The 27,280-nt window shown below is 41.5% G+C and overlaps 1 protein-coding gene across 1 annotated transcript in view; it reads right to left on the bottom strand.

Annotated features, from left to right (window-relative positions):
* Positions 1-20,228: 20,228 nt before the first annotated feature.
* The window catches only part of LOC145395910 (uncharacterized), a 98,317-nt gene continuing 91,265 nt past the window's right edge, over positions 20,229-27,280 (bottom strand). The window contains exons 3-4 of the mRNA XM_080269435.1: positions 23,334-23,537; positions 20,229-21,311 (exon numbers count right to left, since the gene is read on the bottom strand). Coding sequence (XP_080125561.1) covers positions 20,427-21,311; positions 23,334-23,537 — 1,089 coding nt within the window. The 3' untranslated portion in view covers positions 20,229-20,426. The remainder of the gene's footprint in view (positions 21,312-23,333; positions 23,538-27,280) is intronic.

A 27,280-nucleotide genomic window follows, 5' to 3' on the forward strand; every position in this document is an offset into this window, starting at 1 on the left:
CTCCTCTACCCCTTACCTACCTTCCCCGGCCCCCCCTCACCCTACCTATCCAATGCAACCTGCCCTTTACCCCTTCCCTAGCTTCTGCTTATCCTCGTCACCCTATCCCCCAGCCTCCCTCACCCTACTTACCCCATTCAGCTTCTCTACTCCTTACCTATCTTCCCCGGCCCCCCTCACCCTACCTATCCAATGCAACCTGCCCTTTACCCCTTCCCTATCTTCTGCCTATCCCCCTCACCCTACCCACTCCATTCAACCTGCCCTTCATCCCTTCCCTATTTCTACTCCTCACCCTCACCCTAGCTACCCCATTCAGCCTGCCGTGTACCCCTTCCCTATTTTCTCCCCCTCATCCTCACCCTACACCTGTCACCCTATCCCTCTGCCTCCCTCACCCTACCTAACAACTCATTCAACCTGCCGTTCTCCCAGTTTTCCTTCCCCCCCCCACCTACCCATCACCCTACATACCTCCCCCTAACCCTACTCCACCGCTTAATCCTGTCCCCTCTCACCCCCTGCCTCATTCACCCTGCCCTTTACCCCTTCCCTTCCCTCTCACCCTACTCCACCTGCTATCCTGTCCCCCTCACCCTATTCCATACCCCTTCACCCCACCCCCTCTCACCCTACATCCCTCTATCCCGTTCCCTCTCACCCTATCACACTATTCAGTATGCTTTTTACCATTTACCCATCTTCTCCCCCTCACCCTACTTCTCCCCCTCCCCTACCTTACCCTCCACCCCACGCCTTCACCCTCCGCAACTCTCGACCCTCACCCTACCACTCGATCCTCCACTCCTCCCACTTACCTAACCCCACCCCACTCTTTTCAACCTCCCCTCCCCCCTCCACCCTTACCCTAGCATCCCACCCCCACTCACCCTTTACCCCCTCACTCCCCCCCTCAACCCCACCCCGTCCCACCTTGTTCCCTTCACCCTACCCCACTCCATTTCCTTGATTCTACCCCACCCCTCACCCTTAACCAATCGCCCCACCCCCACTCACCCTCTGCCGTCTACCCCCTCACTCAACCCCTTCTCCCCAAACCCCTCCCTCTCATCTGTCCTCTCCACCCCACTCCCACTCCTTCCCAACCCCTCCCTCTCACCTCATGCCCCCTCCACCCCACTCCCACTCCTTCCCAACCCCTCCCTCTCACCTCCCACCATCCCACTCTCGCGCCCATCCATTCAAAACTTCTCTAGGAAGTGAGGTCAAACGCATCAATTTGCATATCCCTTTGTGCAACTTTAGAATGTGGAGCAGTTGCAAAAATATGATGATGGTTTGCGTCGCCCTGCACTTTTTTTTAATGTTGCAGTGAAGTATTTATTCCCTCGCATATGAAAACAAAAAATGAAGAGAGTTTGTTTTGGTATGGAAAGATAAATTAGTTCATTCCCTATTGTTTTTGCTGTACCATCGAGTAATTCCCTTTTGTTTTTGGTGTATCATACGGTGAAGGCTTATTATCATGTGTAGCCTATGTCTAATCATCTAACTCTATCTGCATATCCATTTGTGCTGCTTTAGTATGTGGACCAGTGGTAAAAATGTGATGATAGTTTGCGTCTGCCAGCGCTTTTTAATGTTGTGGCGACGTATTTATTCCCTCACAAATTTATATATAATGAAGACTCAGTGTATTGCAGTCTGTTTTGATGTGTACATAAAAAAATTCTATTCATTCCTGTTTGTTTTGGGTTCTCAGACGTGGGAGAAAGATCAATCAGTATGTCTAATCGTACATATCTTTTTGCATATCCATTTGTGTAATTTCAGTATGAGGAACAATAGCAAAAATATGACAACTGTTTAAGTCAGACTGCACTTAATTTTTAAGATTAAACTAGTATACTCTTTCTCACATAAATCATGGAATAATGAAAACTCGATCCTTAGCGACGTCGAAGGAACTATGAGTCCCTTTCCATGTATGCATCCACATTTTTTTTCTTTTTTTAATGAACGGTAGAAGGAACCAAAAACCAGAAGCCCGTAAGATTGTTCCCTCCAAGACAAAACAAAAACGAGATAACAGAAAGACAAATTCAAGATCTGTTCATTAGCAAAATATCTCATGAATGTCTGGTCCGATTTCCACAAAAATTAACACATTTTGCGTGAAACTCTAAGGAGAAGTATGTCGATTTTGGTGCAAACTGATCAAAGGTAAAGGTCACATGGGTCAAAATAAAAATTCGATCACAACTGCTTTTGATTCTGGCAGTCTATATCATACGTTGGAGAGATATCTATCTATCTAACTATCTATCTATCTATCTATACCTCTTCTCGTATCCCGTTTTGCTTTATGATGCTGCTTCGTGGTGATTTTATGGTGGTTAGCGGACACTTAAAAAAAAAAAAATACCAGTTTGTTTGGGGGGTATTATGTGTAAACCCGAGAAATTATATGTATATATCAAAGCATCTACCTTTTTAAGCCAGGAATTTTAAAGACCAGCGATGATTTAAAGTTAATTAAATTTTAAGCGATTTTTTGTCAATCTCCGAAGAGCAGGGAATAAGGAGGGGGTCGCTTTCTAAAATAAATCTGTAGAGCTTGAAGTAACGCCCCGAGGTTATAGCCGCCCTTCACGAATTCCCGCCCACTGTTACTTGCTCCCGCCCTCTTCCACTCAGATCCCGCCCACTCCCACTCATATCCCGCCCACTCCCACTCATATCCCGTTCATTCCCACTAATATCCCGCCCACTCCCACTCAGATCCAGCCCACTCCTACTCATATCCCGCCCATTCCCACTCATATCCCGCCCATTCCCACTCATATCCCGCCTATTCCCACTCAAATCGCGTCCACTCTTGCTGGAATCCTACCCACTCCCACTCAGATCCCACCCAGCCCCGCTCAGATCCCACCTACACCCATTCATCCATACACCCACCCACCCACACACACACACACACACACACACACACACACACGAGTACAGGTACGCACTTTAAACATTCACACACTCATATAGGCACACGTGTACATACCACGAATACACACACACACACACACACACACACACACACACACACACACACACACTAACACCCCCCACACACACCACACACACACACACACTAACACCCCCCACACACACCACACACACACACACACTAACACCCCCCCCACACACACACACTAACACCCCCCACACACACCACACACACACACACTAACACCCCCCCACACACACACACAAAACATACTTTAAAGCAGAGACATGTATCCTCACATTTCCTCACATACACACATTCATTTGTTACACACACACACACACACACACACACACACACACACACACACACACACACAAAACCCCACCTTTACACAGCTGTGGTGGGGGAGGGAGGGGGGTCCATTATTCAGAGGGGGAGGGAGGGAAGAGGGGGGAGGGGGGCGTCCATTATCCCGGAGGCAGGGAAGGGAGGGAGGCTGAGGGTGGGGGCGGGTCCATTATTCAGAGGGAGAGGGAGGGGGAGGGCGGGAGGCTGAGGAAGGGGGCGTCCATTATTCAAGGGGGGAGGGAGTGCGAGGGACAGAGAGGGAGGGGGTGGAGCCATTATTGCAGTGGGAGGGGAGGGCCCATTACTGTGGGGGAGGTGAAGGGAGGGTCCATTATTCAGAAAGGGGGAGGATTAGTGTCCATTATTTCAGGAGAGAGGGGGAGGGCCCATTATGCCAGGGGGAGGGAAGGGAGGGTCCATTATTCCAGAGGGAGGGAAGGGAGTGTCCATTATTCCAAGGGGAGGGAAGGGAGGGTCCATTATTCCAGGGGAAGGGAAGGTAGGATCCATTATTCCAGGGGGAGAGAGAGAGAGAGAGAGAGAGAGAGAGAGAGAGGAAGGGTCCATTATTCCAGGGGGAAAAAAAGGGAGGGTCCATTATTCCAGGGAGGGAAGGGAGGGTCCATTATTCCAGAGGGAAGGAAGAGGAGAGTCCATTATTCCAGGGGAGGGAAGGGAGGGTCCATTATTCCAGGGAGGGAAGGGAGGGTCCATTATTCCAGAGGGAAGGAAGAGGAGGGTCCATTATTCCAGAGGAAGAGAGAGAGAGAGGCAGGGTCCATTATTCCAGGGGGGAGGGAAGGGAGGGTCCATTATTCCAGGGGAAGGGAGGAGGCGGGTCCATTACCGGGAGGAGAAAATAGTACCATTATTTCGGAAGAGGAAGGAATCACAGGGAGAGTCCATTACCCCATAGGAAGGGGGGTTGACAGGAGGAAACTATTATATTCAGTGAAGAACATGGAAAGGGATTGGTCCATTCTTACTTGGGGTGGATCTGTTATTCCGGGGTGTGGGAAAGGGATGGATCCATTATTTGGGGGAAGGCGGGAAGAAGCATACTTGTTTTTATATGGTGAAGGGGGAAGAAAGGGGGAAGGTCTACTACTACCAGTGGAGGAGGAAATGGGTAGATGGGAGAATCCATTCTTGTGGGAGGAGGTCTACTACTATTAGTGGGGGAGGAAATGGGGGATGGGCGAATCCATTATTGGTGGGGGAGGTCTACTACTACCAGTGGGGGAGGAAATGGGGGATGAATCCATTATTTTGGGGAACGGGGGAGGTCTACTACTATCAATGGGGGAGGAAATGGGGTGGGTGAATCCACTATTGTTGGGGGAGGCCTACTACAACCTGAGGGGGAGGAAATGGGGGTGAATCCATTATTTTTGGGGGGCAGGGGAGGTCGCATACAAATTGCCTTTCAATAAATTTTGTAAACTGTGTGTTGCAATATATAATGGGCAGCAGTAATTGTAATGGGGGTGATATATAAGTGGGGGAGGCTTTATTACAATATACCCATACATTCATTCATTGATTCATACGTATACTCATGCATACATACATTCATACATGCATACATTCATACATACACACAAGCATTCTGTATGTTCGTCTGTATCGTCTATCTATCTATCTATCTATCTTTTCTTTCTTCGGTGTCTGTCTGCCTGCCTGTCTGTCTGTCTGTCTGTCTCTGTCTGTCTCTGTCTCTGTCTATCTGTCTGTCTGTCTGTCTGTCTGTCTCTCTCTCTCTCTCTCTCTCTCTCTCTCTCTCTCTCTCTCTCACACACACACACACACACACACACACACACACACACACACACACACACACACACACAGGGTCTATTCTCGTGGCCTTAGTAGCTCCCCTAGCACATTTTCCCAAGCAATTTAGTCTGCTACAAGCTTTTTCTAACTTAAATAAAACCACCTGTTGATTGCAAGGCTATATAATTATTCTTTGATCTAAAAAAATAACCTAAATAATTTATCTCACATATAAGGTATATAGTCTGCAAATAGCGCTCCACTAGATCTATCATATATTGGGGTATGGGGATGGCTCAGTGTGCTGGTGTGGGCGTGGGTGTGGCAGTGGGAGTAGGAAATGAGGGAGATAGACACTGATAACGCTGACAGCCGTAACCACAACACTCGAAATATTGCCCGCTGGAAATATATGGACCCCCCCCCCCGTATACAACATATAAAATAATGTTAAATTGTTCTATGCAAGATAAATCGCTGAGGATCCGGCGTTACTAAGCCTCCCACGCTATTTTGAATGCTGCTCTTAGTATATATTTTACTCCTTCAACACGAAAAGCCTTCCTTTAGATGAATAATTTGGTGTGTGTGTGTGTGTGTGTGTGTGTGTGTGTGTGTAATGAAAATTCACCTCTGTTATCTATATTTCAGCAGCAGCAGTAGTGGGACAATAGTAGTAGCAATAGTACAATAGACTAGCAGTAGTAGTAGTAGTAGTAGCAGTAGAAGTAGTGGTAGTAGTAGTAGTAGTAATAGTAGTAGTAGTTGTAGTAGTGGTAATAATAATAGTAATAGTAGTAGTAGTAGTAGTAATTATTGTTGTCGGTAATAGTAGTTCATATGAAACTTCTGAAGACACCACGAATAATATGGTTAGAGTTGTTCCGAGCATGAGACAGTCCCCAAAACGTAAACATAATCTCCACTATGATTTTTTAAGATATCCATTTTCTTTACGGTAAACAAACACTTCGAAGACAGGGATAACTTTAATATTCTCTCCAAGCTAAGGCCATACTAGTTTATTTAGCTCAGTGAATCATAGGAGCCTAATAAATAATAATTATAAACATTCAGAGCCTGAGAAATAATAACTATAAAACATTTCTCTAATATATAAACTTTTTGGTGATTTATTCTATGGGGTAACGGTAATATAATTTGGCGTCACAGTGAATTTATTATACTTAAAATTATGAGACGTATGGCTATGCATGGAAAATATTGCTCAGGTTTAATTGTATCGAATGTGTGCGTATGAGTGGTGTACGTGTGTGTGTGTGTGTGTGTGTGTGTGTGTGTGTGTGTGTGTGTGTGTGTGTGTGTGTGTCTGTGTGTTTTGAAATAAGGGTGAAAATTAAAACATTACTTAAGAAGGATGAAATATGTTCTCTCTCTCTCTCTCTCTCTCTCTCTCTCTCTCTCTCTCTCTCTCTCTCTCTCTCTCTCTCAGTTCCTGTTCTCTTTAATACTCTTGTCATGTTCACTCCCACTTCTCCCTTTCCCCCGTCTCTCTCTCTCTCTCTCTCTCTCTCTCTCTCTCTCTCTCTCTCCCCCTGATCTCTTTAATACTCTTGTCATGTTCACTCCCTCTCCCTCTCCTCCTCCTCCCCTCTCTCTCTCTTTCTCTTAGTTCCTGTTCTCTTTAATACTCTTGTCATGTTCACTCCCTATTCTTCTCCCATCCCCCCGTCTCTCTCTCTCTCTCTCTCTCTCAGGTTATGGTTATTCGGTTCTCTCTCTCTCAGGTTATGGTTATTCGGTTCTCTCTCTCTCAGGTTATGGTTATTCGGTTCAAGATATTTACATGCATACAGAGTTAAGAAGAGCAACGTTCAGTGTGTGTGTGTGTGTGTGTGTGTGTGTGTGTGTGTGTGTGAGAGAGAGAGAGAGAGAGAGAGAGAGGGGGGGGTAAAGGGAGGGAGATTTTACTGAAGTTATGCCTAAGATCGAGTTCGAAGCCGAACTCAATAGAGAAGAAGGAAAAGCGGACGAGCGGGCCATTTGTCCTTTCACACACCTAATTTAATTAATATAGTTGGTTTTAAATCGGAAATACTTAATATGTCACAGTGTAGGCCATGTCTAGCCTCAGATAAAACTAGTGGAGTCTATTTAAGGAAAGGTGAGTGATTAATTGGCTATGTTGTAACGTTTTAGAGGAACCAGTGTAAGAATGGTGATCCCTTCTTCCACGTAACTAATCTTGTTATTATTATTTTTCTTCGTATATCCCAATACCACCCTCATGTGAGCCAGGTGAGGAGGTAGTTTTAGATGTCGAGATGCTTGTGGAAAATAATGGAAAGTGTGAGGCTGTATGAGTTAGTGGTGAGGTAGTGTGGGTTCCTAGCGGGAAAGTACGAGTATTGTGATATATTGGGCAACAGCTTGAGGGACTGGTTACTGAAATGGTTGTTGTTAAAAGGCACAGGTACTTGCCATGATGTAGAGGCTGATGTGCAGTATAGGGCTCGTTCAAATGGCAGGTGCAGTGGTTGGCTAGTCTTCTGGTTTGTGGCTTCGTGGGTTTACAAAAATGAATCGTCAGGGAATATATTTTGGCATCAGATGGGTTGTTGTTGATGGTTTTGTTGTGGGCTCACCTGTATGTGCATCTAGTAGACGAGATGCTGAAGTTGCCCCCTTTGCAGTCAACCATCATTATCTAGGGGATAGGAAGGGAGCAGTGACACATTACCATAACCATACGTAAGAGCCACCAAGTTGTATTGTACTGAGGCCACCGCATGAAGGCTGTCCTTCTCTAGTAGCATAACACTTAGGATATAATGATTTTGAGTTTTATCATTATTACTAACTAAACAAATGCCCCCGCTAATACCAGTAGCGACACCAGTCCTGTATGAGACAGCCCTAGCATGTATACAGTATGGATGGTGGGTGTTTGCGCCAAAGTGGTGACATGTGGAGGTGTGTAGGACTACTGAGCCTTGGATAAGCCTTGAAGCCTTTGCCCAGAGTTGGACACAGTAAAAAAAATATCAACCAACAAGAAATGTATATGATTTATGATTGCATAACAGGCATGCAGAATGTGAAGGCAAACACCACAGTGATCCTGAATTCCCATGTTCGTTTCCACCTACATCCACATACTCCTCTCAGATAACTCATTTCCACCCCTCTCATTTCTGACTTGTGCCTTTCCAACATAATACAAACTCCACTTCCATATGTTAGAATGAGGATGACAGTAATGTTGTGCAGTAACTTCTTTACTTCAGTGCTCAATTTCCTGTTCCTTATCACTGCCCTCACCGTATCTGCACTTCTTCCTTTGAACTCCCATCCTTGCACATCACACCGTCCAGATACTTGAATACACTCTTGTTCTCCATTTCCTGACCATTCAGTCTCACTGTGCACTCTGTGACTTCGTTCCTCTGTAAGATAACTCCCTCCTGAAACTACTATTCTCATTTCAGAAAAGAAAAAGAATGAGGTAATGACTGGAAAAGACCCACCTAGATGACCATTTCAATGAAGTAGTACACCTTAAGGCTGAGTAGTAAGTGCATCAAGCATCTAAACTTACAGGTAAGTAGTTTGTAGGACAGACAGGTAAGTCCATCACTTTTCACTTTATATGACATAATTCACCTCTGCCATAGCTCATTTTAAGTTGTTGTTACGGTATTTGCATTACTCTCCTAGGCCCCACATCTAATTATACCCTTTTTAATAACTTTCTGATGGACACACCTTGACCAATGGATACACATACTAGACATAGTTTGCTCTTTTGAGACACCTAGCATCTGGTCAAAGTATAGAAGTGCTTTTTGCATGAAGGACACTGACAATAATGACCTCCCTTGCCTTAAACCATATTTGATTTCTAATATGTAATCTCAGATTTACACAAAAGTAAATCTGATAGGATTTATGTTTCTCAAAGCAGGAAAAGTAATGGCCTTTCTTAATATCAAATGTATATATCGTACTGTATAGTCCACACTGTTTAGACGGATAGAGTATCGGGAATGTATATCTGAAAATTCACTCAATACATCAAACTAATGTTGTTGTTATAGGATACAGATGTAGTTATAATCCATTACAGGACAAAGGTTCACTTAGGTATTTTACTGTGGCTAACATCAGATGGCTTTATGCAGCTGAAGGAGTACCTTGCCTGACAGTGTTAAACCATTGTCTTAGGTAACCATTTATCATGCTGGCGAGGGACACCTTTATATGGTGGCGCTGATACAGTCAACCAATTTCACTTACTGGTTATGCAAATGTCCCTTGTCTCCCTCCCAATTCTGCAAGAGGAGGAGGATGCACTACAGGAAAATGGAAACTTCAGCCTGTAGTCCACTGGGTTTACATTCAGATGAACCTGGACCCACAGCTACCACCAGGGCAAATAATCACATAGGTAATTGTCTGTGTATCAGCTGATGGTGAGCCTTGCCCAACAAAGGTTAAAATTAAGAAGATAAAGCTCTATCCATCCACCCATCATCCAATCCTATGTCACCTTATGATGAGCGTAGGAACCCGGGGCTAGGAAAGTTGGTCCTGACATTTAAGATGAGAGTGACCAGCCTCACTTATCCCTGAGTGGCATTATGTGAGCAATAAACCCCAACCATCCCTTGGATATAAACCTACACAGGCTCAGTCCAACTGGAGCACCTTAATTACCCACTAAACCACTAGGTGCCATAATTTGGTTATATGGTTACCACCCAGCATAGTAATGGTTTCCTGGTGTACAGGTAACCATTTGGCTTGTCACTCAGTGCAGAGTTACCTATAGGCAGAAGGAAGAGGAAAGAATGAAGGAAAGAAAAACAGAAGAGGGAGTATAAAGTCACCCATAGGCAGAAGAAAGAGGAAAGAGCGAAGGAAAGAAAGACAGAAGTGGAAGGATGGAAGACAGGAAGGGGCAGACACCCAAAACAGCACTACATCGAGTGAGTGGATGGTGAGCACCCTCACCTACCAGATTTTTGGCTTCTCTACTTCGTCTACTGATTTCAGTCTAACGTAACTGTCAGGCCAGCCACATGTAATCTCCAATACTCTTCCACAAATGATGACATGTCTCAGAAATTGGGTGTTTGTAGACCTTTGGTGGTAAAGGTATACAAACACCCAACTTCTGATACATGTTGTCATTTATGGAACACAATTTGGGATTATATGTGGTTGGCCTGAGAGTTACATTACAAAGAGAGTTCAGTAGACGAAATAGAGCAGCCAAAATTCTTCATCCTCATCATGGGTTTCACAAATGACTGTCACTTCTCCTTATCACCACTAATATCACCATGAACCAAATTTTAGGTAGCATAGAGGGGTTCATGGCAATTCCATAGTGATTTATTTTTCATATTACACCTTAAAATTCCCTTATACCGGGTATGCTATTTATATAATTTTACTGGCAGTTTGCATCAGTAACAAACGAGGATATTGAGAAGGAACGTTCGGAATAAATAATTAAGGAGGAATTATTACAAAATCTCCAAATCCGCTTAGAATATGACACCATGGTTCATACTGTACACATGATGTCTCTGTCAATGAAAGAGTAGCCATATTACAAACAGCATCCTTATCCATTCTTATCAAACATCACCCTTTATCGCTTTTGTGGTAGGTGGTGGTGACCATCATCCACTCACTCGATGTAATGCTTCCTACTTCTTCCTTCACCTTTATCATTCTTTTCCTGTTTCTGTCCTTCTCTCTCCATATTTCTGCCACCTTTCCTGTCACTTTTTATTACTCTTCTTTCAGATGGCTTTACATTGAAGACAAGCCTAATGGTTCTTGTAAGCCAGGAAGCCATGTACAGTACTGGGTGGTAACCACTTAACCAACCCACATGTGTTCCCTACATGTTAAGTGGGTTGACGAAGGGTTACTGTCCCTCCCTGTAAAACAACTAACTCAAAAGACAAATGGCCACCCCTTACGGGATTGCGGCGCCTGGCTATAGATAGATACATAGAAACATCATCCATTAACCACTTATCAAACATTACTCTTATCCATGCATATATGCTGCCATGTCATTGAAAGACTAATAAAACTGAAACATGTTTTAATATCAGCATCAACCAATATAAAATACTTTGGTAATAGTCTTACATATTTCTATGTGCTAATAACAACAAAATATACATTAAAGGATATGATACGTTTGCTTTTTTGGTACTGCTACCTTGATGTGTTTACATCTCTCTATATGCCAATTCCTTTTCTTTCATATCAAGAATTGAGTATGTATCATATTTAAACCATACCAATACATTCTTTCCTTTTTCTGTGGTTTGGTAGCAGCTGGTGTTCATCATCCTGTTTTATTATTATCATCAACACCCTGACCTTTTTTCCCCATCTAAGAATGGGGTGAGGTAGGTTTTAAAGTATTCCTGGAAAGGTAATCTCCTTTCAGTAAATCATTCATTAGCTAACGTTTCAGTATTTTTGTTGCAATAAATCTCTTACACTGCAACAGTCCTGCAGTCTTTACCTGATTGCTTAATGTCAAGTTCCTAGACTACACTATACAGCCAGAATACACCAAAATGAATATATAATAATAAAAACCTTTCTGCAGACTAGCCACAGAAGTAAACAACATGGAAGCCTACAAGCCCTTATGAATTCCATGGACACACTAAGTGATTTTTACTCAGGTTAAAACGAGACAAATTTCTTCAGTTGAGGAAAATTCTGATAGTCAAAGGGTTGAAAACAATTGGAATGACCTCTCAGGCTACTTGAATGCCCAAAACCTTAAGAAGAGAGTCTGGATTTAGCCTTAATAAAATTCCCAAGTGCATCCAAGGCAGCAGAAGGGGTAACCAAATACAGCATATTCAGAGTCAGCAAACATCGACAGCTTGTGAGTAATGGTACGTATGTGCAAAAGGCATTGGCAGTCAGTCCTCAATTTAAGTCTAGGATGTGTGCAGGCAAAATGCTACACCACCCTTCTAATGACTGAGACAACTCTTTTCAGGGGCTTAAAGCATAAAGAAAATAATTCCAGACTTCAAACATCTTTGTAATATGTCATTAGCAACTTTAAGTGAAAAACAGGGGTTAATTACTCAGCAAATAATAATGAAACATCTAAGTCAATAACAGAGGTTAATTTGTGAGCAGCTTAATGAAACAACTAAGTCAGGAGTAGAAGATAATTACCTAACAAATGAATAGTGAAACAACTTTAACTGAAACTGTAAAAGAGGTTGACTGTTCTCAAGATAAAATACTGAAACAACTTTAAGTGGAAAATAGGCCACAGTTATTTAGCATCTTAATAATGAAATAACGTTAGGTGAAAAACATGGGTTACAGTAATTATTCAGCACTTTTATAACTTCAGGTGAAAAAACTTTAAGTGAGGACTGACTATGGTTTTTTCAAGAAACTACTGGCATCTGTGAATCCTTATGAATCTGGTATATACATCAATGATTTCCTCAAGACACTTCACATCTTGCATCGTTCACTAATCCATGTACAAAATATTGGTCGTGTCGCATCATTGTAAGCTCGATTTTGCGGAAGGTGGGTTTAGGGAAATGGAAGAAGAGTACAATGTTTACTAGAATGTGATATTTAAAAAACATTAGGTGTATATATGAAGTGAGTGCAAATCAGATAATGGAAGAATAATGTATTGTAGAGATGGATGAGGAAGTACAAATAAATTTTTTTGAAAGGTATCGGGTTTGTATCACAGGGGAAGATGAATATTGATATGAATGTGTTAAAAAAAAAAAAAAATTATGGTGTATGTGAAGATGAGTGGAATGTAGGACGACTGCTAGGCCTCAGGCAATGGATCATTAAATCTCTGCTCAGTAATGGACACACTATTTAAAAATTTAAGAAATAAGTGAATCTATATTAAAAATGGAAGAACATGAATCACAAATATGATTGGGGAAATGTAACTCAGCTCTGCAGGGGGCAGGGTTTGGGGAATGGAAGAAGAGTATTTATAAGAAATGTAACCAAAAAACATTGTGGTGCATGTATGAAGCAAGTATCAAATATAAAAAATGGAGGAATAATGAATTGTTAATATAAATGGGGAAGCACAACTGTTTTGTGGAAGGTAGGGTTTAGGAGAATGGAAGATAAATATTTATGGCAATGTATTTTATAATGGTGTATATGTGAAGCAAGTGTTAGTCTAATATGGAAGAACAATATTAATACAGATGGGGAAGCACAACTCTGGAATGATAATATTATGACAATGTACAGGTATTATATTCTGATATTCATTTTAAGAAATACAGTAGAGTATCTAAAATGATAAAATGCCTGTTTACACCCAACTTTGCTGTGTCACAAAGAAGAGTGAAGCAAAGAGAACAAGAAATACAACTAAAAATGTATAAAAAGATAAAAATCATATAATCAGTATACTGTACATCCAACTCTGCTCCGTCCTGAAACAAAGATAAGTTTGAAAAAAATAATACACAAAGGATGTGTTGCAAATATGCAGCAGTGTGCAGTACAGTACTAGAATTACAAATACAGTACAGGAAAAATTACATGCTGTACTGTATAGCAAGTATGTGTACAGCAACTATGATGTTAAAACTTGAAAATGAGGCTAACAAAAATAAATCTGTAAAGCTAATCTGTGAACATCCAACTTTGCTCTGTCCTGAACCAAAAAATAACTGACAAACACAATGTACTAAATACAGTTGGTGTTAAGCTGCCTATATTGCTATTATGCGTGACATGTATAGTACTTTCTGAGCAAGTGATGGGAACGCCGTGCTACATGGGGATAATGCCACAACAACGGAGGCAGGGAAGGCAGGGTGGGTAAGCAGTATAGATATTGTACAGGGTGGTTTGCATAATGCACCTCTTGTATATACTGTATGTTGCACCCCATGTAAAGTAAGATGCACCTTTTTTATGTATGTTGCACCCTTTGTTAGTAAGTTCCACCCCTTGTATATGTATACTGAAGTGTGAGATGTGGGGTTTGCAAATGCCTGAGATGGATGGGCAGTTCTACTAGACATGACCAGGCCACATTTTATGGGTCCTGAAGGGCAACATATCTGTAGGGCCAAACAACCCCACTTTCTGTCACTGGAGAACTTATCCACCCCTACCCAATCCTTCATACAGGGGGATATGATCCTTAACTCCTTCACTGCGATGATGTACTGTATACTTAAGTTTATTCTTGCTGTCTCCACGTGACTTTATTCTGCCTGGGAGTGATTTTTTGAACTGGAGGAGTTAGTTAAAGTCTTCATTAACTCCTCTTATACAACAAACCAGTCTGAAGTTAAATATAAAAACCTGAAAATAACAGTAAAGCAATAAACTAAAAATGTCATGTCTGGATATAAGGGGATAACAATCACTAGGCCATATGTTGTTGCGGGAATGGCTCAGTTTACTGGTGTAGGGAATGTAAGCATTTTGTGGCCTCTTGTCCTATATGTATATACTGTATTTTAGTGACTGGTTTACACATATTGAACATGACTGGCCACTTCTACTGTGCAAACAGAAGCCATATTTTTGTTTACAGAATTTGAAAGGCAGCCAATTCAAAGCCATTGCTGTATACAGGTTCTGAAAGGCAACTGATATAAAGCTGTGATTTTGTTTACAGGTTTTGAAAGGGAATTAATTCAGAGCCATGTTTTTGTTTATAGGTTCTGAAAGGCAACTGATTCAAAGCTGTGTTTTTGTTTACAGCTTTTGAAAGACAACAGATTTAAAGCCATGTTCTTGTTTTTTTTTACAGGTTCTGAAAGGGACATGATGTACAGGACCAACAAACACCACGTTATCACTGAAGTAACCTGCCCCATCCACTGCTTCATGCACAGACATAGTTGTGGATGGTTTTTGGAGCTCAGGGTGAAAAGCAAAAGGGGAAAGTGTGCTGTAGTGGCTGCCTTTGTGTGTGAACTGTAAAATTAATAATCAACCATATAATAAGTGGGTTGAAAAGACAGGAAGCATGAAATGGGATGTAGGAAGTAGGAAATAATGCAAACACTGATACTGTTAACCGAGCTGTCCCTACAACACAAGAAATCACCAGCTAATATCAAGGTATGTGCAAGATATAAACCACCGTGTACTTCCTGGCATGTGTTATGGTTTTGCTATGTGAAAAAATATACTTTTTTTCAGTAAATAGTGAACTGAATGCTATGTGTGGGTGCAACTGCAATATCACTACACATTCAGATATCTTACATACAGCTACCTTATTACATCACTCTCCAGTATGTAATTACTGTACAAGCAGTCCTTGTTACATGTCAGGGATATTTATAGTTTTTTCACTTTAATTTGACCCAGATTAATGTCATTTTGCAGCTTACTTCACACAGTTGACTGTAATTACTGTGGATCTGAGAGAGAGAGAGAGAGAGAGAGAGAGAGAGAGGACATATAACAAGGACTTACAGACTGCACACTTCATGGAATGTAAATATCATAAGCTAGCACAAATATCATGTACAGTATAGTATTATTTTGAGCTCTTGTTTCATACTAGATGTATATACAGTAAATGATAAAGTACAAGCATTGATAGTATATATATATGTATACTTGCATCTATAAAGGAAACATGGTAAACTTATGCAGTCAGGTATATGTTGGCAAGCAAAGAACAGAGCCATTTAGAGTCACAGCATTAACTCCCTCAATCCAGCAATGAATTTTATATATTTTTTCCCCAGCTAACTACTCCGACACCCTGTGCAACTCTACCTCTTTCCAGAACATTTTCTTAATGGAGAGCCTCTAGCAGTGAGAGGGTGAATAAGGTTTGGAAAGTATCCCATAACCTTAGGAAAATTATTCGGAAGTACCAGGAATGGAGTAAAAAAAAAAAAAAAAAAAAAAAAAAAAAAAATCAGATGGAATTGGTTAGGTTATTGTGTGTGTGTGTGTGTGTGTGTGTGTAATTCACCGGGTCGGTCTGGATCACTTGATGGTCGTGATCGTCAGCTTTTACCCTCCTGGAAGGGAGCTAAGAGCTCATATAGTCTGATCTAAGGGCAAGGCTGTGACCTTCACACATGCACACACCCATCCCCTTGCTCAAGGGGGACAGTTACCACCCACTTCGTCAGTGAAACTTTTCACAACCTAAGCAAGGCGCGAACTCCCGTCTACCAGATGGCAAGCGAGAACGTTACCGCTACGCCAGCGAGCGGTAGTGAGTGTGTGTGTGTGTGTGTGTGTGTGTGTTTTGTAGTACTGTGTAGGAGAGACTATGGACAGTGGAGGAAGTAGATTTAGCTTGTATTAATCTCTGCAATACAGGCCTTTCCCAAGCTGAATATGAACTGCCTGGGAGTAGCAAGAATAAATGAAGTCACCAGATTGAGGTGCTTAAGTCACTGAGCCTAGAGATGTGTTTTTGCCTGTATCTCCCATTGATTTTATTTAGCTTAGACTTTTCACGCATGAGGGTTTGATATAGCCTTAATACAACACTTTCAGTATGAGATGCCTTTCCTACATTGAATAAAATTGTCAAGTTGAAGCACCTGTTAGCTATAAAGGATGTTGCCCGGATTCGCTGGGTTAAACCTAGTGCAGGAATGTGTAAATAGGCCCCTAATTTGTGGCAGTCATTTCATCTGCAATTTCCAGAAGTGATCAGCCCAAATTGCACATTACAAATCGTAGTCAGTGATGATGCAGAACAGTCATACATTTTTTTTTTTTTTTTCATGCGAAGAAGAAGGAACCAAAGGCCAGGAGCCCACAAACCGTTCCTTGCAAGAGAAAAAAAAACAACAATACAAATGAGAGCCAAATTCAAGATCTGTTCATTTCAAGATGTCTGGACACACTGCTTTTGAAAGGCTGGAGATCATAGGAATAACATGTTCTATTAGGGGTGTTCACTTACATTGCACATCACAGTGTAGTTAGTGATGATAGAAAAGGTCAGATATGTTGTTTAATTATCACATGTGTTTTAGTATATACAGTTTTCCAGTTATGATAACAAAATCTGTTATACTATAACTATATACCACAATAAATGCTTCAAAATGTATTGTTAATTTTCAGTTGCATGTCCACAATTCCATGTTCTCAGTTTTAATCCCTTCAGAATGAGATGAGAGGTATATGAGGGAGGGGGAAATGAGTTGGGGGGAGGGCAGTCAAATGGTGGGTAACAGAGTGACTTGGAGGTGTTTTGTCTCTAGCCACCCTTTTGCGGAATTAGGGCGTCGGACTATAGATAGATAGAATGACTGATGCTTTTTAATTTCTTTCTGCCATCACCTGGCAGTTTTACTCGGCTCTGAAGAGACTTTCCGAACTGGGGAGGATAAACAAGGCCTTCATATGCCTTAGCACAAGAGGTGTCTCCGAAATTGAAATAAAATCATGTGAAGGAGGTAAGAATAAAGTAAAATAATAATAATAATAATAATAATAAAATGTCATCCGATTGAGGGAGTTATGTGAAGGAGGTAAGAATAAAGTAAAATAAAAACAATAATAATAATAATAACAATAATAAAAATATGCCATACGATTGAGGGAATTAACACTATGACCTTTATGCTGGCATTCTAAGCAGTTTTTGGAGATTTCTTAACACCCCTTCCCTAGTGATTTATTCTGTACCTTAATCCTTAGTACCCTTCTGTATATTATTGATGCAGACTGTTGAATTAAAGTTATATGAATAGCATAATATCTGATGATAAAGTGTATGCTTAATAAATTGCAAGAATGAGGTGCAATGAATGTTGACTTTAAAGCAAAATAAGTAGCATAAAAGTTGGTGTTAAGGTACAGTATACTAAATAGATTGTGAAGGAAAGGTCCTATGAATGTCGACTTTAAAGCAAAGTAAGTAGCATTAAAGCTGGTGTTAAGCGTAGAATGCTAAATAAATTGCAAGAAATGTGGTGCTGTGTCAACTCTGGAGTGAAATAAATAACAAAAAATCTGGTGTTAAGGTGTAGTATGTTAAATAAATAGCAAAAAATTAGGTGTTTTGAATGTCGACTTCAAAGCAAAATAAGTAACATAATATCTGGTGTCGAGGTGTAGTATACTAAATAAATCAGGAAGGAAGAGATGCTTTGAAACTTCCTATGCAGCCAAGAATACGATCTTTAGTGTCTTGTGGTGATCTGGAGGAGGCCAACGCACCCGTCTCCCATACACTACACAGTCTTCATTATAAGGCTGGGATGTGTACCAAAATTATCACAACACTCGTACAAATGATACCGTACTAGTAGTAAATAGTAGTAGTAGTTGTAGTAGTAGTAGCAGTAGTAGTAATAGTGGTGTTGGTAGTACAGTAGTAGTAGTAATAGTAGTAGTAATAGTAGTAGTAGAAGTATTATTATGATTAGTAATAGTAGTAGTAGAAGTATTATTATTATTATGATTAGTAATAGTAATAGTAGAAATAGTATTATAATGGTAGTATTTGCAATCCTAGGCTCATCTGCATGTAAAGCCAGTGGACTGCAGGCTCGTCCACCATCCTCCTTTTGGGGGATAGAGAGGAAGCTAAGGGATGTTTGTACAACCAGGCAGCAGAACCACACAGTCAGATTGGTGCTACTACATGAAAGCGTCCCTCTCCAGCATCAAGAATAAAATAAAAATATATACATAATCAAAATGAAGAGGTTAATGACCTTTGGTGTCTTGTGGTATCTAGAGAAGACTAACACACCCATCTCTCATACACTACAGTCCTCAATATATAGGATTTGAGCCAAAATTATCACAGCCCAAACAAATGATACTCTAAACTGGTGGAGGTGCTGGAGAGAGAGAGAGAGATGCCTGATTGTGGTGGCATGGATATAACTGGGGGGCGCAACTGCCTGCTTATACAAATATTCCTCAACTACATCTCTATCCCCGAAAAGAAGGATGGTGGACAGTGGGAAAAGAGCAGTGTAAGCTGCCTACTACTACTACACTACTACTACTACTACTACTACTGTTATTAATTTGGGTAGAAGTGGCTTGTTGGTAGCAGTGGAACTTTAACCCATTAGCTCTGAAGTACCTGCTTTGCATAATCATTCAGCTAACTTCATACAATTTTACTATGCTTGAGAGAAATATAGGTCACCAGAAAATTGTAGAAATTAAATAGATAGATAGAAATGTGGAGTTGAGAGGTATATGAGGGAGGGGAGAATGGGTTGGAGGGAGGGCAGTCAAATGGTGGGTGACAGAGTGACTTGGAGGTGTTTTGTCTGCAGCCACCCTCTGCAGGATTAGGGCATTGAGCTATAGATAGATAGAAATGTTTTGCCAAGAGTATATAACCTCACAGAAATGCAGGTCCCTCCCCTAAAATAATTATCAGGATGAACATTTTGGCTAATACCACATAGCCTCATACTGTATTCCAGCTTATGACAGGATTTTACTCTTTTATTGGATTTTACTATTTTATTCTGCTCACAAAATCTCATCACAGACAAACAATTAATCCTTTTGCTATGACTGGTGTTTTTTGGAATTTGGTTTATGATCACACCATAAGATTTTGTTTATCTGTGAAAAGTCTTAGCAGTCCAAGGCTTCAGAAACTACTAGGAATGTCATTTTGTGTGCTGCTAAGAGATCTAAGAATGATATTTTAGCTAACACATGATTTGGTTCAGTCAAGAGAAATACAGGACTAACAAAGGGTTAACTGGAAATTTTTCTGAAGTGACTGTAGTCTGATAGCAAAAAAATAAATAAATAAATGAGAAAAGAAATAAAATAAATGAATAAATAAATGAAATAAAGCAAAGAGACAACTCAAAGCAAAGACTTACTATACGGTACATAAATTAAGTTTTTGTTATGTTTTGTATTTTTTGCATCTTTTGTTCAGGAATTAAGTCCACATTGTATAATAGAAAGACTGTCTCCTAAAGTTCCATTGCTTCCTCCAAACCCAAGTCACTCTACTCTTTTCACCTTAACTTGGCACAGATTTTCTTCCTTTGGCAACTTAATTCAGGTATCCCAATGGTGGAAAAATAATACTCTATCATTACATCCTTTTCATAGCACTTCTTCATGACTATCACCATATTCTGATGTTAATCTTTTGCTACGACTGAGCATTCAAAATTGAGAGAAGGAAATTTTTGGCCAAGTTAAAGTAAATGGAGTACAGTTTCCCCCCAATATTCAGTACTGATTGTGTGAAGAAAGTCATGATACAGTATTCTGGAACAGATCCCTGCCATATAATGAAGAATTACCGGTACTCTTAAAGCTACAGTACAGCTACATTGGTCCCATTGAGCCTCCCACCTCATCATATCACTTCTTCCTTCACCAGGTCTGAGAGTAAATCAATGACTCGTTCTTCCCGTCCTGGTGTGCCGAGAGCAATATCAACACTGCCGATCACTACAAGGGCAGCCATGGCTACTGCCAATCGATAGTCAGCCTCCAGATCCTCTCTTGTGTACTTGGCAACTTCCTCTTCAAGCCCAAACTTCTTAAGTCTGGAAGTAAAGGTCTCCCAGTAGAAGTCTAAAAGCTCCTTTCCATGCTTACGCCGATTACTTGTTTCCAAGGATGTTGTCAATAAAAGAGCAACATCAATAGCCGGCCTCCCATACATAACCATCTGCCAGTCAATAATACAGCAGCTGGTCTTGTCCTCTTCCTCTTTGAAAAGCATGTTGTTACACCAGAAGTCACAGTGGACAAGGGTGTTTAGCTTGTCTGAGGGTGAGAGGACAGCCTTAAGCACCTCAACAGTCCTGGGTCCAGCATACCTACCCAGTCTCTCCCGCAACCCACTCTGATCCTTGCGGGATTCCAGGAACTTGAGAAGCAGTGGCAGACCTCTTTCCACCAAGCACTTATAGGAATCCACAGCCTGGTCAACAGATAGGAGGTATGGGAAGTGCTCCTGCAATGGTTTCTCTTCCTTTAGCTGCAAAGCCACAGTTGCCGTATGGAAGTAAGCAATAGCTGAGATTGCTGAGTGTGTCTGGTCTAGTGTGAGTCCCTGTGTCAACTCCTGTACTCTGTAGCCACGCTGACACATGTCTGCCAACACCAAGATAGACTCTGTTGCTGCCGTGTGCTTGCTGTAGTAGAGTTCTGGCGTCCAGCTGCCTCCCAACCCACATTCCACCTCTTCCTCTGTCAGGTATTTTCGCTGTACATCTTCCACCGCAGGTTTGATCTGAAACATATGGAATGAATTAGTTCATCTCTACACAAAAAATGAAATGTCAGTAAGTGATAAAAGACAGCTTATTATTCCACTGCATCTGTTTCTCACTCAGAGCATGTTTGTCACTTTCTTTTCTGATGCATCATATCAAAGAGAATCATCTGTGGGCAGAAACATAAACCAAGTCTCTCTCAGCTTAGGAATACAGGCCAGCGGAGGAGAGTGAGAATTGGAAGAGGTAAAACATTAGTCAGACTTTTGTCCTTGACTATGATGATATCCTTCTTATTTTATTCTTGCAGGTTTCATGGCTTTTCTTTATCTTAGGAGAAACTTCTTGAAATGGAGGAGTAAGACATAGCTCCCATTAACCCCCTTTAATACACATTTTCTAAGCTGTATAAAATCAATCTGAAGCAGCAGAAATAAGTCACAGTCAGCAAGACTTCACAAGATTCAAGATGTTAAGAGCAACTGCAAATTACATTAAGTTAGTTTACTGATAGATTAAGTATATTTGCACAGTTCCATCAATGAGTAGAGTATAAAGTACAGTAGAATTAGCACCAGCTTCACTGTACTGTCTTGTGATTTACCAAGTGAAGTGAATTTTGGCAGATGTTTAGGTTTTCACAGTGGATAATAACTAATGTCAAATCACTGATGAAAATACAAGCATTTTGGTACAGTTGTTCTCACTCAAATAGAGTTTTTTCAAGTTTTAAGCTAGACTTTTAATTTTCCTGTGATACCTCTTCATTCTTTGTGACACCCCTTAATTTTTCCAGCTTATTATGAGACCTCCTATATTCGTTTTAAGTCCCCAGCCCTCATCCACCCCTTCCTCAGCACTGCACCATCCCTCAAACAGTCAAGGTTCAGTTTAATGTGACATACTTCTCAGACTTAACACTTCTCAGTTTTTTTATACACTTTGCTACTTTAACATCCTCCCCCTCCCCTATCTCCATACCCTTTCAACCCCCTACTGCACCCCCCTACCCACGGATAACTAAGACCATCTACCATAACAGTCATAGTCGAAATTAACATTGGCCACATCACAAGGCGAGCACACGAAATCCTCCTCCCAGCTCTCAACTTTTATCCCCCCCGAGCAACAAGTTGGGACGCTGATGGCTAAACTTCACCAATCCCTGCTCCCAACTTTCATCCCGCCTCCCCTCTGCTCCCTCTCCTATTCCCTACTTACCTGGCAGACTTGAAATCTGGCTCTCAGGGAATGTGTGTGTGAGTGTCTAGCAGGATTTCAGGCAGAAAGAAATGAGACTTTTTATGCTCTGTCTCTCCAGGTAGAAAGCTTTGGTAAAACAATGTCTGTTTTTCACTGTAAAATTTGGAAGACAAAACTGGGATTTCAGTGAAAGTGTGAAATGAATCATATTTCTTTCTTTCCTTGGTAGTACAATGGTAGAGCTTTGTGTGAAGATACTGTCCTGATGAATCAAACTGTAGTTCACTTAATTTTTTGTTCTTTCTTTTTTTCAGAGATGAAGGATGGTCTTCTATAGCTTTTATTATTATCTGGACTGTGGTAGCCTTGCTTCATCTTTCTCATCCCTTGGGCCCATTGTAGCATCCAAGGAGATAATACAGATTTATTGCTACCTATACTGTTGTTTGTCCAGGTGTAAGATTTTAGTAACACATACTGTACTTCCTTTTAAGATTTATGTAAATATTTTCTGTTTGGAAAACAATGAACTCCAGCTGAGTGCAGCCATGTGTATATTCTAAGACCTGAAGCTTACTTGATATTGGAAGCTAGTCTTAGCTGTAGCCTGAAAAAAAAAGTGGAAGTTCTGAAATCTACGTAACAAACTAAGAACCTTGCAAAAAAACTTGGCTTGTTAATAAATATAGTTACTCCAGTTTGGTTTATTTTCCAGTATTTCACATCTAACCCTTATTCATGCAAATGTTTACTTGGTTATTTACTCTAACTAGCACCAGACCTATACAAAATCACTTAACCTAACCCAGAACTTATCCCGAGCCTCACAATCTTACCTCCTGATAAAACTTAATCTCTCGCAGGTCAAATTGTGTCTCTATGACGAAGGCGCGGCTGAAAGGGTCTTGTGGCAGGAGCTTTGCCAGGAGGTGTGCATGGTGGTGTTGGTCTCCCGCGGTGTAGGTGACGCTCAGGGCTAGTTGTTCGGAGAGGTATCCTTCACGTTCATCACTCGATGGCTTTACGCTCCATTCCTCAAGCTGTGGACAAAATATAGAATAAGTTTGGAGATTAGGATATACTGTACAGAAATAAAGATAGACAGAGATAGAAAGTGGCTACAAAGATAGATATAGTGATGCATCATGCTAAATTATTTGAAGTTTGGAGAGATGGAATTACTGTATTTAGGAGGCTGAATGTGGGATTGTGGATGGGGAAAGAAGTAAAGGGAAGATTACTGTATGGGTTGAAAAATAATGAGGGGGCAAAGAGAGTGGGTCTGAGGGTGGAGAAGCAGTCAAAGAGAGAGGGTAAGTGGACTAACAATTTAGCAGGAACAAAATACACTACTTTGGAAGGAATTTGAGTGTAAAGTGGACGGACTGTAAGAAAATGTTCTGGAAAGAGGTGAAGAGAGTAAGACAGGGTGGAAGTGAGGTTAGCAGGGGAGTGAAAGATAAAAATGGTATATTACTAGTGGAGAAGGGAGAAAAAGTGAGCAGATGGAGAGAACACTTTAAGGAATTGTTGAACATACAGGATGGAAGTAATGCGAATATAAGTGGCTGGGGAATGGCTGGGAGAAGGAGGGAGGTGAGAAGACAGAAAGAAATCAGTAGGATAGAAGTTGTGGAAGCATGAAGAAAGTTAAATTGGGGAAAGCCCCAGGAATTGATGGAGTGTGTGGTGAAATGCTGAAGCATGGAGGAGAGATAGTAGTAGAATGGATGTGGAAAATGTACAGATTGGCCTGGGAGGAAGGTAGAGTTCCGGAGGATTGGAAGTCAGGTATAATTATTCCCTTGTATAAAGGAAAAGGGGAAAAAGGAGTGTGTGGTGAAATGCTGAAGCATGGAGGAGAGATAGTAGTAGAATGGATGTGGAAAATGTACAGATTGGCCTGGGAGGAAGGTAGAGTTCCGGAGGATTGGAAGTCAGGTATAATTATTCCCTTGTATAAAGGAAAAGGGGAAAAAGGAGTGTGTGGTGAAATGCTGAAGCATGGAGGAGAGATAGTAGTAGAATGGATGTGGAAAATGTACAGATTGGCCTGGGAGGAAGGTAGAGTTCCGGAGGATTGGAAGTCAGGTATAATCATTCCCTTGTATAAAGGAAAAGGGGAAAAAGGAGTGTGTGGTAATCTGTCTATCTATCTATTGCCAGACGCCTCAATCCCGTTTGGGGTGGCCACAAACAAATCGCCTCCAAGTCGCCCTGTCCCCCGCCAATTCACTGCCCTGCTCCCAACTCACACCCCCCTCTCTCATATACCTCTCCACCCCATCCCTCCATCTCATCCTCGGCCTCCCCCTCCCTCTTCCCCCCTCCACCTCACTCACGTACACTCTCTTCGTCAGTCTTTCACCCTTCATCCTCTCCACATGGCCAAACCACCTCAGTGTGTTCCTCATAACGGTTCCTATCACATCCACATCCACACCACAACGCTCCTTTATATCCTCATTTGTCAGCCTGTCTCTCCACGTGACTCCACAGGCTCCTCTTAAATAACTCATTTCCACTGCTCTCACTCTTGACTTGTGTCCTTCCAACAATGTCCAAGCTTCACTTCCGTACGTTAGAGTTGGTATCACAATACTGTCATGTAGTAACTTTTTCACTTCCATGCTCACTTCCCTGTTTCTTATCACTGCTTTCAAGGAACCAGCAACCTTTCTTCCCTGCTGTACCCTTTCAAGCACTTCACCCTCCAAACCTCCATCCTTACTCATCACACTACCCAAATACTTAAACGTACTCACATTTTCCAATTTCTCACCATCTAACCTCGCTGTACATTCACTAACTTCACCTCTCTCAAAGACCATCACTTTACTCTTCCCTACATTCACCTTTAGGATCCGTTTCTTACACACTCTCTCAAACTCATCCACCAAGCCTTGCAGCTCCCCTTCGTCTTCACTCAACAACACAGTATCATCTGCAAACAACAGTACAGGGAGTTTCCAAACACTATCCTCTCTCACCAGGGCCACTCCAACATCCACTACCCTACCTTGTACCTCTTTTATTACCCCATCCATGTACAGATTGAATAACCATGTAGACATGACACATCCCTGTTTCAAACCAACTTTCAAAGAGGAAAATTCACTTAGTTCACCATCCACACGCAGTGCAGCCTTCACACCATCGTACATACTCTTCACAGCATTCAACAACTTCCCATCTACTCCATATATTCTTAACACTTTCCACAATCCTTGTCTATCCACCCTGTCATATGCTTTCTCCAAATCCATGAAAGCCGCATACAACTTCTTTCCCTTCTTTAGAAACTTTTCCACTAAAGATCTAAGAATGAATATCTGATCTACACAACCTCTTCCCTTCCTAAAGCCTCCCTGTTCTTCTCCAACTAATTTCTCTGTTCTTTCTCTAACTCTGTCTATAAGTATCCTACCATACACTTTTCCTATTATACTAAGAAGACAAATGCCCCTATGATTACCACACACTTCTTTTTCCCCTTTTCCTTTGTACAAGGGAATAATTATACCTGACTTCCAATCCTCCGGGACTCTACCTTCCTCCCAGGCCAATCTGCACATCTTCCACATCCATTCTACTACTATCTCTCCCCCATGCTTCAGCATTTCACCACACACTCCATCAATTCCTGGGGCTTTCCCCGATTTAACTTTCTTCATTGCTTCCACAACTTCTATCCTACTGATTTCTTCCTGTCTTCTCACCTCCCTCCTTCTCCCAGCCATTCCCCAGCCACTTATACTCGCATTACTTCCATCCTCTACATTCAACAATTCCTTAAAGTGTTCTCTCCATCTGCTCACTTTTTCTCCCTTCTCCACTAGTAATCTACCATTTTTATCTTTCACTCCCCTGCTAACTTCACTTCCACCCTGTCTTACTCTTTTCACTTCTCTCCAGAACATTTTCTTACAGTCCCTCCACTTTACACTCAAATTCCTTCCAAATTCCTCATCCACTCTCTTCTTACTCTCTCTTACTAATCTTTTCACCTCTCTCTTCCTTTCCACATATAACTCTCTCTTCCGCCTCTCAACTTCTTCCACGCCCCTATTTCTCATCCATTCATTGTATGCTTTCTTCTTTTGTGCCACAGCCTGTTTCACCTCTTCAGTCCACCACGCTGTTCCTTGCACCCCCCTCTGTCTTCTCTTCCTTCCACACACCACATCACATGCTGCACATATTTCTTCTGTAAATATCTTACACACACCTTCCACGTCTCCCATCTGCTCCAATTCATATTTGCCCAATCGTTCCTCCACTTCTCTCTTATACTCTGCCTTTTTCTCATCCTCTTGTAACCTTTCCACTCTCCTTGCAACTACTCCTTCCTCTCGTCTTTCCATTCTTCTATTCCTCCATCTCACTTGCATCCTAATTCTGGCCACCACCAAGTAGTGGTCAGAAAGTCCACTCCCCCAACCTCTATACACTCTTGCATCCTTTACACATCTTTGCATCCTTTCATCCACACACACATAATCAATCATTGCCTTCCTTTCATTCAGTTCACCACCCACCCTTCTCATCACTCATCATAGGGGCATTTGTCTTCTTAGTATAACAGGAAAAGTGTATGGTAGGATACTTACTGACAGAGTTAGAGAAAGAACAGAGGAATTAGTTGGAGAAGAACAGGGAGGCTTTAGGAAGGGAAGAGGTTGTGTAGATCAGATATTCATTCTTAGATCTTTAGTGGAAAAGTTTCTAGAGAAGGGAAAGAAGTTGTATGTGGCTTTCATGGATTTGGAGAAAGCATATGACA

Source organism: Coenobita brevimanus, chromosome 33 (assembly GCF_032717465.1).
Source record: "Coenobita brevimanus isolate Jiangsu-jjx chromosome 33, ASM3271746v2, whole genome shotgun sequence".
In the NCBI taxonomy this organism is placed as follows: domain Eukaryota; kingdom Metazoa; phylum Arthropoda; class Malacostraca; order Decapoda; family Coenobitidae; genus Coenobita; species Coenobita brevimanus.